We start from the raw sequence: 11,582 nt of genomic DNA, 5'->3' as shown, positions 1-11,582 counted from the left end.
GTTGATTAGTGGGGCGCTCTTTAAAATTACGTTTGATTGAGGAGGTGATATAAAGTGTGCCTCATGAGGCGTGGCTATAATGTTCTCCCGTTGACAGGCGGTGGTATAAAGTGTGCCCCATGGGGCGAACCTATAATGTTCGCATGATTATAGGCGTAGAAATAACTTCCACCTGATGGGGCGTAAGTATTAATTCCGTTTATTAGTGGGGCGTGAATTATACACCCACGCGCGTTAGTTTAATTTACGCCCCATGATAGGCATCATTTATATATTAATGTAGAACCTGTTAAGAAGAATGCAATACGGAGATTGCATGTGATACGAAGAGACGAAAAAGATACGAATAAGATGAAATCAAAAGATTAAGAATAAGAGTATTGATAGAGTTGATGAAGATAATAATCTTGATTGAAAAATAATAATAATATATGTTTGTCTAAGCAAGAAGGCATAGCCTTTAAATAGGTTCACAAGAACCGTAAAACATAAAAGAAAAGGAAAGCTAACTAAACTAGGAAAGCTTAAAAAATTGTTAAGAAAGTAAACAAAGTTTATTACAAAATGGAATCAACTTGTTAGAGTTACTTCAGAAAAACGAGAACAACTTGTCAAAGTTGCTTCAGTTGTAAAGGGATCAACTTGTCATAGTTGATGATGTCTTGAACAAAGGATGTACTACATCAGTCCCCCATTCTTGAATGAAACTCGTCCTCGAGTTTGTTGGTAAAGAGAACTTGATTCTCCCCATGAAATGTGAAAATTTCTTGGACATTGAAGATATTAGAGATGTTCCAATCTGTTGGAAGATCAACAATAAGCATTATCACTGATTTTCTTTAGTATCTTGAGTCGTCCATACTTATTCATCTTTGTCTTGCTGTAATTTCCAGTAGGAAATCGTTCTTTCCTAAAATTAATCATAACCAACTCTTCTTCATTAAAAGTCTTAAGTCTCCTGTGGTGATTTGCATCTTCCTTGTACTTGTTGTTAGAAATTGCTAGTTTTGCTTTCACTTCTTGATGAATTTGTGAAGCTTTTTCAAGCATAGTATCAGCCGTTGCACTCGATTGTTGAACCTTTGGAAGAACTACCAAATCCAAAATATGGTTAGGGACCTTAGTATACAAAATTCAAAAGGAGTCTTACATGTAGATCTATTAATGAAGTGTTAAAAGCAAACTCCATATGAGGAAGGAGAGTATCCCATTGTTTTTCTTTGCCTTTAATTATCTTAGCTCGAATCAGATTACCTAGAGAAAGATTGACCACCTCAGTTTGCCCATCTGTCTGTGGATGAGCAGTTGTGCTATATTGAAGTTTAGTTCCCAAACGCATCCATAAAGATTTCCAGAAATAACTCAAAAATTTAGTGTCTCTATCAGATGTAATAGTTTTTTGAATTCCATGCAGACTTACTACTTCCTTGAAAAATAAGTAAGCACTTGCAAGCTATAAAGTGAGCCATTTTTGAATAACGATCCACCACCACTATAATGGAATCATTTCCTTTAGAAGTACGTGGTAAACCAAGCACAAAATTCATGCTAATATCTACTCAAGGAGCCTCTGGAATTGGGAGTGGAGTATATAAACTTGTATTTTGAACAGTTCCTTTTGATTGCTGACAAACCATGCACTTTTGTACGTATCTTTGAACATCTTGTTTCAAAGAAGGCCAGAAATAACATGTTTCAACCAAAGAAATGGTTTTATCTCGTCCAAAATGTCCACAAGACCACTGCCATGCAATTCCATAATTAGATGAAGACGTAAAGAGCAATGTGGAACATAAACGATTTCCTTTAAAAAGAAAACCATCTTGAATAAGGAAATCATCAACACTGCTTGTTGAAGAACCGCACTTTTCCCATAAGCTCTGAAAATCCTTGTCTTCACTATAAAGGTCTTTTAGAAAATCAAAAGCCAAACTCTCATGTTTGAGAGTGACAAGAAGATGATTTTTCCTACTTAAAGCATCATCTACTTGATTTAATTTTCCACTCTTATGTCTTATAGAGAATGTATACTGATTGATAGTTGATAACCACCTATCATGCATTCTATTAACTTTAGCTGAGGTTTTCAAAAATTTAAGAGCTTGATTATCAGTATTTACGATGAACTCACTATGAGAAAGATAAGGATTCCATTGTTTTAAAGCTTGAACAAGTGATATCAACTCCAATTCATAAGTAGACCATTTTTTTCTTGTATCAGAGTTCTTCTCACTGTAATAAGCAATTGGATGATCTTCTTGAGATAGTACAGCCCCTATACCAACAATGGAAGCATCACAATGTATTTCAAATGGCTTGTCAAAATTTGGCATAGCAAGGACAGGTGCACTACACAACTTTTACTTTAGTAAATTGAAACTCTTATCTGCTTCTTCAGTCCACACAAATGTGTCACGTTTCAAACAATCCGTAAGACCAGCTGCAATAGTGTTGAAATTCTTGACAAATCTCCTATAAAAATAAGCTAAGCCATGAAAGCTTCGTACTTCACGAATAGAAGGAGAAGTAGGCCAGTCAAAAATGGCTTTAACCTTTGAATCATCAACCGAGATACCAGTACTTGAAACCACATAACCCAAGAATGTCACTTTATTTGTAAGGAAGGTGCACTTCTTTAAGTTCACATATAACACATTCTCTTGTAGTGCAGAAAATACCTGAGATAGATGTTCAAGATGTTCTTCCTCATTGCGACTGTAAATCAAAATATCATCAAAGTATACGATGACAAATTTGCCCAGAAAAGGTTGTAATGCTTGATTCATAAGACGCATAAACGTGCTAGGAGCGTTGGACAAACCAAATGGCATCACAAGCCATTCATATAATCCTTCACGAGTTTTAAATGCAGTCTTCCATTCATCTCCTATACGAATTCGTATTTGATGATAACCACTTCGTAGATCAAGTTTTGTAAATACTTTAGCACCAGAAAGCATATCAATCATATCATCTAGATTAGGTATTGGAAATCTATATGCTATAGTAATTTTTTCAAAGCCCTACAATCTATACACATAAGATGACCACCATCTTTCTTGTCGACTAAAAATGCTGGGCTAGCACAAGGACTTTTGCTTAATCTAATCAATCTTTTTTGTAGCAAATCATCAACTTGTCCTTGTAAAATTTCATGCTCTTTAGGACTCAACCTATAGTGAGCTTGATTAGGAAGAGAAGTTCCTGGTATAAAATCTATTTGATGTTGCAAATCCCTTAATGGAAGTAAGGTATTAGGTAAATCATCAGGAAATAAACTACCAAAAGAAGATAATAAATTTTGTACCTTAAAAGGAATTTCCACCATCGGATTAGTAGACTCATGAGAACTCAAATATGAGTTTGTTGCAAAGATCGAGTAATGGAAGCAACTAGGGCAGTTGTCTCCGGTTCAGAGTGTTCACTTGTTGAAGTATAGGATTGCAAAGGTCACAATACCTTAGTAAAACCATCATGAATGAAAGTGTACGTATTCTCATAGCAGTTATGAACAACGCAAATATCATACTGCCATGGTCTTCCCAAAAGTATATTTGCAGCACTCATATTAATCACGTCACAAAGAGCATAATCTTCATATCCAGGGAATGAAAACTTAACCAAACACTGATGAGTTATGTTTTGTGTAGAAGAATTGTTTATCCATCCAACAGAGTATGGATTGGGATGCAGAGTTACTGGTAATCCCAACTTTTCAACCACCTTTGAAGCTACATAATTTTCAGTACTTCTATTGTCAATGATCATACTACAAAGTTTATCTTCAATAATGCATTGAGACTTAAAAATACTATGTCTTTGTGAAAGACATGGTTCAATGATTAGTATTGGACGTAAAACTCCCAAAAAATCTGCATCATAAGCTTTATGTGCATGCAAATAATGATGTTCTTCATCTTCTAAAATATCTTCTTATTTTGTTTCTTCTAGAGTTTCTTCTTGAGTTTCATGAATATAAGCATGAAACTTACGACAATCACTAGAAGTATGTCCTGTTTGATTGCATTTATTACACTTCTCTCCCCTAAATTTTGCATAAGGATTAGCAGTTTTAGGTAAAGGAGGAAATTGTTGTTGATATTTGCCTCTGGTATTTGGAGCAGTATCTCTTTGGTTTGAACCTTGAGGTGGTTTAGCATCATGAATATTCATTAATGGTGCATTGTCTGAAGGAAAAGGTATTTGATTGAAAGAAAAATTTGGAGTTGATGGTTGTTGAAAGGGTCGGTTATAACTTCGCTCTTGTGGATCAACAGCTTCGCTGGATCCTTTTTCACTCTGGTTACTATAATAATGTTGTGAATTATATGGTTTTGCAGCTTTATAAAAGTGTTGATAACGAGCTTGCCGAGGTGATGCTAGCCTGGAAGTATTTAATACACGCCTTTCAATATTAATAGCATGTTTAATAGCTTCAACCATTGTTAAAATGGATTGAGTCATTCCTTGTTGAATTAAAGTGTTCAATCCATCGATAAAACGTGCAACCAGTTGTTCTTCAGTTTCATTCAATCTGTTGCGAGCAATTAAAGCATGAAATTTAACTGCATATTCCTCCACTAGTCTAGCTCTTTGTCGAAAGTTTTGAAACTTGAGAAACAACTGTTGTTTAAAATCTTGAGGTAAAAACATAGCCCTTAATAAGTTACGCATTCTCTTCCAAGTTCTTATAGGAGGTTTGTGATACTTACGTCGATCATCACAGAGAGTTTCCCACCAAGATGCAGCTCCACTTTTAAGTTTATATGCTACCAATTTCACCTTGGAAGATTCAGGAACTTCCATAAAAGTGAAAAACGATTCTATTTCATACAATCAATCCAGCATATTCTCAATATGTAATCCACCACTAAAACTAGGTATGTCAGCCTTCAATTTATATTCTGGAAGATTTCCATGAGGATTCATAGGAGATTTTAATTGTTTTTCGTCTTTCCATTGTTTCTCTGCGATGTCTTCACTTTTGTCTTCATCATCACTGTTGATAGTTACAGTTGTAATAATTTTTTTTTGAATACAACCTTCGAACGGTTCAACGTGTTGAATAACATGTGAAACATTCCCAGGAATAGACGTATTTTGAGTAAAGGAAGGTTTAACTTTCTTTGTTTCATAAACTTCTGTCTCTCCTGTTTTTGTTTCTCTATCTTTTTTATCATCTTCCGCATCATCAGTTAATCCAGGAATGTCTTTCTCTTCCAAGCCTGCGAGCTTCCATAACTTGAGTATGCACTCTTCATGATTTCCTAACTCGGTCTCGAGAGAACTTTTAGTGGCATCAATCTTGGTTTCAAGTTTTGTCTCAAGAGAAGTAATGGAAGTTGTAATCTCTTTGACGATATTCTTCTGAAATTCTTTCATAAGAGCTTCAATCTCAGCTTTTTCCATTGAAAGAAAAGGTAGGGTTTTGAATTTTGCGGTTTTGTTTTGCGGAAGCGATTATGGATCAATTTTTAGATAAGAATCTAAAAACTTTGGTTGTGGTACCAACTAATGTAGACCCTGTTAAGAAGAATGCGATACAAAGATTGCAGGTGATGCGAAGAGAAGAAAAAGGTACGAATAAGATGAAATCAAAAGATTAAGAATAAGAGAATTGGTAGAGTTGATGAAGATAATAATCTTGATTGAAAAATAATAATAATATATGTCCGTCTAAGCAAGAAGGCATAGCCTTTAAATAGGTTCACAAGAACCGTAAAACATAAAAGAAAAGGAAAGCTAACTAAACTAGGAAAGCTTAAAAACTTGTTAAGCAAGTAAATAAAGTTGATTACAGAATGGAATCAACTTGTCAGATTTGATTCAGAAAAAAGAGAACAACTTGTCAAAGTTGCTTCAGTTGTAAAGGGATCAAATTTTCATAGTTGATGCTGTCTTGAACAAAGGATATACTACATCATATATACGCCCCATACAAGTGTGCATAATACTCACGCTCGTCAACAAACGAACGTTATATTTGCGCTCGATCAAATATACTCCACTACCTTAGCATAACAACACGGATTAAACCCAAAATTTGGTTTTTTGTTTTTGGTCTTTGGTTTTGATCGCACCACTGCAGTTGCTCTGAGAGACCACTTGTGTCTACGTGCGGATATATATAATCAGACTTTACTTTCATGCCAAATAATCTCTGTCACATGGATTTGGTTCTCTTTCTTGTGTCACAATCTTAGTTCCAGGACTGGTCTCCAGGTCTTAGCTCTTGAAAGCTCTAGGTTTCTTCCTTGCTTAATTATCTCTCTAGAACTCAGGTCTCGCACGTATCTTGGTCTTAGTTTTTAGGTCTCGCACGTGATCACGTTATAACCTTGAAGTCTCGGTCGAGATAGAGATTCAGTTTTCCGTCTCGACCTGGGTTCTGTCTTAGCACTGAACTATAGGATCTTACAACTGCCAATTATAGGTAGATGTTATACTTTTTCATTGATACTCGTCGTTGTTGTTTCTCTTACTTTATCAATAGTGAGTCAGTCCAATAAAATAAATTGAATGATGGTTTGAGGAAAAATATTATTTTTTAGTTCTTTTGTTTGTTCAAGTTTGAATTAGCTAAACACAAAATTGGTTAAAAAGACCAAAATCAACAATTCCTTGGTGAAAAAGACAAGTAAAATTTGATACTGTTTAAATGGACGAGAATGTAAAAATAGCCAGGATGTAAACAGTTTCATCCTACCCATTTTCAAATATTTTTTCTTATTTTTAATTTGCATCAGGACGCATCCAGTTTCATCCTCGCTCTTTTTTAAGTTTAAGACAGGATGAATCCAGTTTCATTCTTGCTATTTTTTTATGTCTATTTCACTCATACTAATTTTTACTCAGTCCATTAGAACCATGTTTTAAAAATATTTGGACAAATAATCCATTTTCCGTTAGCTAAATTGGTATGGTTAAGACTGAAATACGGTATAATATAACGGTTGATTGGAAAAAGGGGGGAGATTAAGAGACGAGATCAGATGTGAAGTGAGATGAACATTTCTCTTGATAAATGAGGTGACAACAAGAGAAGTTTGGTGGCATCAAAAGAAGTTATAACCCCATTGAAATGAGATGAAGTGAGATGAACATTTCTCTTGAGATCACTGGAAAAGTTTGGTGGCATCAAAACAAGTTATATGAGTTGACAACAAGATAAAAAATAAGATACTGAACGGAAGTTATAACCCCATTGAAATCCGGCAGTGATTCATCAAATACATATTTTCTCGTTCTTTTTTAATAGGCCGGTTTCTATAAATAAATGTTTCAAAAAAATAGGTCGGTTTCCTAATTAAGAAAGTCAAGTGATACTTTAATTTTCTGAGACCACTTTTCTCTTAACTTCTTTTGATGACAAGTGTTATGGGAACCATCTCACTTCACTTATTTTATTGACAAGTGTCATGAGAATTACTTTCAATGATTGGTTCTCTTAATTTCATTAAATTTCTCTAAAAGTAAAACCAGCCTATTAAAAAAACGGAACGAGTATATATTATTGATGATAAATTTCTTAATACCGATGTCTTTTCATCTCGGTTAGATTCAGAGTTTAAAAAAAGACTCTTCATTTAAACTTCTATCAGTAGCTATCCACATATGCGTAATTTTAAGAGAAGCTATTAATTATCAGATGAATACATTGGTGTATGTTGGAAATCTCACGATTTAGGAAGACCACCATGGTCAAATTGGACAATTTCGATGGACGATGTCATTGCAAATTATATCAAACTGACAACAAGTCTTATGTCGAGGATAAATTGATACGCTGGATTGGTTGGCCCAAGTACTTTGTCTCATGATGAATACAAAACGTTAAGGAGATCCGACTATATATTCTAGAGTTGATGACGGCTTTACTATAAGGTGGTGATTTTTTCATATCCCTGAAATATTGTACAGTTTTAAGCAAGTAATTATTCGAATTTTTCGGACACTGAAACATATTCGTCACTTTGAAATGCAAGTAATTATTTGGTAGGAGTGATCTAGTGTTAGGTGACCGTCAGATCAAACTTACTCATAGAATCACCTGTATATATCACTGGATTGCTAGAGGAGGATTGTCATCTAACAGCCAGAAGTCGGGTTGAGTCGGTTCGATCCGATGGGATTAATTATACGATCGATAATATCAGTTTGTATCTAAAACCCAGCCCAAAAAACTCATTCAAATAAAAAGAAATACATATCAAATTAGGAGACATTGGTTAATTAGCCCTAAACATACACAAAAGGAAGCACAAAAAAACAAGGCAAAAAGTTGAAATAGGAATGGCAAGTTCGATTTGACAAGGTTACGCATGGGATCCGTTGTTGAATTTCTTGGCATCTTCTGTTGCAGCATTGGCAGAAGCATAGTAGGATACACAAAATAGTCCATGAACAAAACATAATATCCCTCCAGTGGATAGAAATTTGTTGTGTGAGATCCCGCATGATGACCTATTTTTTGAGTTCGCCAGTGCTCCTATTATCAATACCGAGAATCCAACAACTAATACAATCCTGAATCATCAGCAGATCAATAAATTAGTTCCATTGAAGATAAGTTGATTTAAAATTAAGATAAAAAATTCTAGACATACAACATTTTAGACAATACTAAAACAATTCTTTCACATAATTTTTAATTATAGGGCCTAAAAGTGGATCCCTCTTAATTTTACGTGAGAAAATTGTTTTAGTGTTGTTTAAAATGTTGTGTGTCCAGAACTACTGTCCTCTGCTTTAATCATGGCTCGGGGAAGAGGGGTAAGTACTTAAACTAATGTTCAAGGTCAAGGTTTGACTCAGGCCCTAACACGTGCATACGTCGACAGAGAATAACTAAGAAAACAAGAAAATTAGTTGGAGCCTCAGATGGACAGATTTTGCCTTCGGCTTTGCTCTAAAAGCACATCATCTTTCTTTTCTTTTCTTTTTTTCTTCAGTTTTCTCAAACCAGGCCTTTGCTTGCCTAAAGACAATCAACTTAGAGGCTGACACCACACCAGCTTGAAGGACATATCTTTCCTTTTATCTCATTTCTCAAAGGACATTGTGCCCTTTTTGTATTTTTGGGCCTTTGGATATGATTTTTCAAAATATCTATGTTATTAAGTTAAGCTTAATTAATAATGCAGAAACAAGAAGTCAAATCAAGATAAATGGTTTCAAGAAGTGGTAGTGTAAATTACCAAGAAAGAACGAAGCAAGCAGCTGCCAATTGTTTGTTAGCAGAAGATCTATCCAACTCATCTTTTGAACAGATACAGACACACCCACCAAGCAAGGTAGCTATAACATGAGCTAGTGCCAGGAGTGCAGCTGCAGCTAACCCTAACTTGAAAGCTTCACTGCTCGGTTCTTTACATTCAAATATCCAAAGCTTTAAATGTCTTACCTGCATATTAATTAAAATTTCACTGTGTATGTCAAATGTCTCTCCTTAAAATGTGAAATTGGTCTACAGAATAGAAGTAGAAATGCTTAAACATGAAATTCACCTTGTTCTGAGCAACCTCTGCTTGGATTCCAAGTACCCCGGCCACTATGTCCAGGCAGACGATCAACAGGCAGATCAGTGCAGCTATTGCCTGATGCTTTCCCATTTTTGATCTAATGTTCGAAATCCTTCTCCACAGATGAATTTAACACAATAAGGATACTTTGGTGAGGAGGGAAAGTAGAGCTCTTAACTTCTTATGAGCATAAAGATGAAGTGGAGAACGAGGTGAGAATAAAAACAGTGAGAACTATATATGGTTACCTTGGTGATATTTATCATCATCATCATCTACTAGAGGGATAACTAATTATGTGTGAGAAGGAATTTAAAGAAAAAAGCTTCTTTAATCTTTACAGTTTTCTTCCGCTACTTTCTTCCTCTCTTTTTTCTACTTTTTATTACATTCTCATTTCCTTGGGTCTTTGAAATATTCTTTACATGGGAGACAAGAAAAGTAGAGAATCACCAGCTCAATATTTGAGCCTATTTTTTCTTTTTCTTTGTCTAAATTTAGACCCTTGTTTGATGGAACCAAATTGTCTATCACAATCCTGTTTATAGAAATTTCGTGATCAACATAAGGGTTAAAATCTTTTAGCTATTAGTAAAAATAATTCAAAATCTATTCATAATAATAATAATATATTGTAATACCAATATCTGCCACTGAGAACACATGGATTATAATGCCAGCGACTCAGTGAACAGACGATGAAACCAACTGGTATGCACAAGGGGACATGTTAACCGACCATTTTTATACTTTAGAAGCTAATGTTTCTGTGAGGACAAAATGTGGTTTTATTTAAATTTTTTCTTCATAAAATGATTCTCTCATTGTGTATAACATTCTCGCAAAAAACGCATTACCGCCTATTGATTTGATCTCCGATGGTTAAGAAAATATATTTGATTTCCGTCCAAAGAATGTAATGTTTTTTCTTTTTTTTTTTGGATCAAAATGTAATGTTATATACTGTGAAATGCGATAATATTTCACATGGTGAGAAGGTCATTCGTCCTCAAAATGATTAACTTTTGATTAAAAAGATCTAGCCCTAACAGGAAAAGTTTAACTTTGGAAAAGATATCATTTTAACAAATTTGTTCAAGATGACAGACATCTGGTTTAAATTATTTAGCATGTCAATTGCATTTCATTATTAATCAGAAAATACTGTTTCCAAAATGTTACTTTGAGATCTTAATTAAATTACTTTATCTAACATTAAAGTTATTTTTCGCTCATGTTCGAAGAATAAATTTGTCCTTTAGGTTATTCTTCAAAGTCACTATTAAATTTACTTTACAATTAACATCTAAAGATTGATTCCAAAGAGACTCTACATTTTCTTTTCATCTTTTCATTCTTTCATTTTCCATATGCACATCCAGCATTTCCAGCTAAGGTTAGATACTTAGATTCCAGTTTAGTCCAGAACTTGACCTCCCACAACGGGGCTTTTGAATCTCAGTCTCTTCTGCTAACACTCGCCGTTTTGTTATTTAGTATGTTAACACTCGATTATTTAATAAATTTTTTGAAATAATATTTTTAGCCGACCTATAGTCGGATACAATATGTCAAATTAATAACTCGTTAAAATTACAAGATAATACATTTTGATTATTCATATAGACCGCATGCGAAATATAAATCGATGATTCAATACATTAATTATTTATGAAGGTCTTTTGAAAAATGTTGTAATTGTCTTTTATTTTTTGTTGAAATCAATTTCATCTATAATTTTCTTATCATCGTAAGAGCTTCTGATGTTGTTTTCTCATTACTCATCAAGAAATTATTCGATGTGATTGTCGTTCTACTGTAGAAGTTTCATCTTCTTCTTCCAACCTTTCAGTTCCCACAACGTTCTCAATTATTTCTTCATCAATCAGCAACCGTGTAACTGTATTTCTTCTGGGAGATTGAAGAGTGTTTTGAAAAAGGAATATTTTATTTAGAAAAATAATTTCTTGATAATAAATTTATCTATAAGTTAATGAAATATTAATTATTTTTTTTATTATTGGTAAAAAAAAGGGAAAATAAAAAAGGGGTTACAACTTA

The 11,582-nt window shown here is 34.0% G+C and overlaps 2 protein-coding genes across 2 annotated transcripts; both read right to left on the bottom strand.

Annotated features, from left to right (window-relative positions):
• Positions 1–3,001: 3,001 nt before the first annotated feature.
• Positions 3,002–4,806, bottom strand: LOC113290873. The gene is made up of 3 exons (XM_026540463.1): positions 3,993–4,806; positions 3,460–3,782; positions 3,002–3,307 (listed from the first exon to the last, which is right to left on the bottom strand). Exons 1-3 carry the CDS (start codon positions 4,804–4,806, stop codon positions 3,002–3,004), a joined length of 1,443 nt encoding a protein of 480 aa, XP_026396248.1.
• A 3,355-nt stretch (positions 4,807–8,161) lies between these two features.
• LOC113285728 lies at positions 8,162–9,870 on the bottom strand. The gene is made up of 3 exons (XM_026534499.1): positions 9,507–9,870; positions 9,198–9,403; positions 8,162–8,526 (listed from the first exon to the last, which is right to left on the bottom strand). The coding sequence occupies exons 1-3, from the start codon at positions 9,609–9,611 to the stop codon at positions 8,316–8,318; spliced, it is 522 nt and encodes a 173-aa protein (XP_026390284.1). The 5' UTR covers positions 9,612–9,870; the 3' UTR covers positions 8,162–8,315.
• Between the last annotated feature and the right edge of the window lie 1,712 nt (positions 9,871–11,582).

Source organism: Papaver somniferum, chromosome 6 (genome assembly GCF_003573695.1).
Source record: "Papaver somniferum cultivar HN1 chromosome 6, ASM357369v1, whole genome shotgun sequence".
NCBI lineage: Eukaryota > Viridiplantae > Streptophyta > Magnoliopsida > Ranunculales > Papaveraceae > Papaver > Papaver somniferum.
The sequence above is the reverse complement of the archived record's forward strand: the minus strand, read 5'-3'. Positions and strand labels throughout refer to the sequence as shown.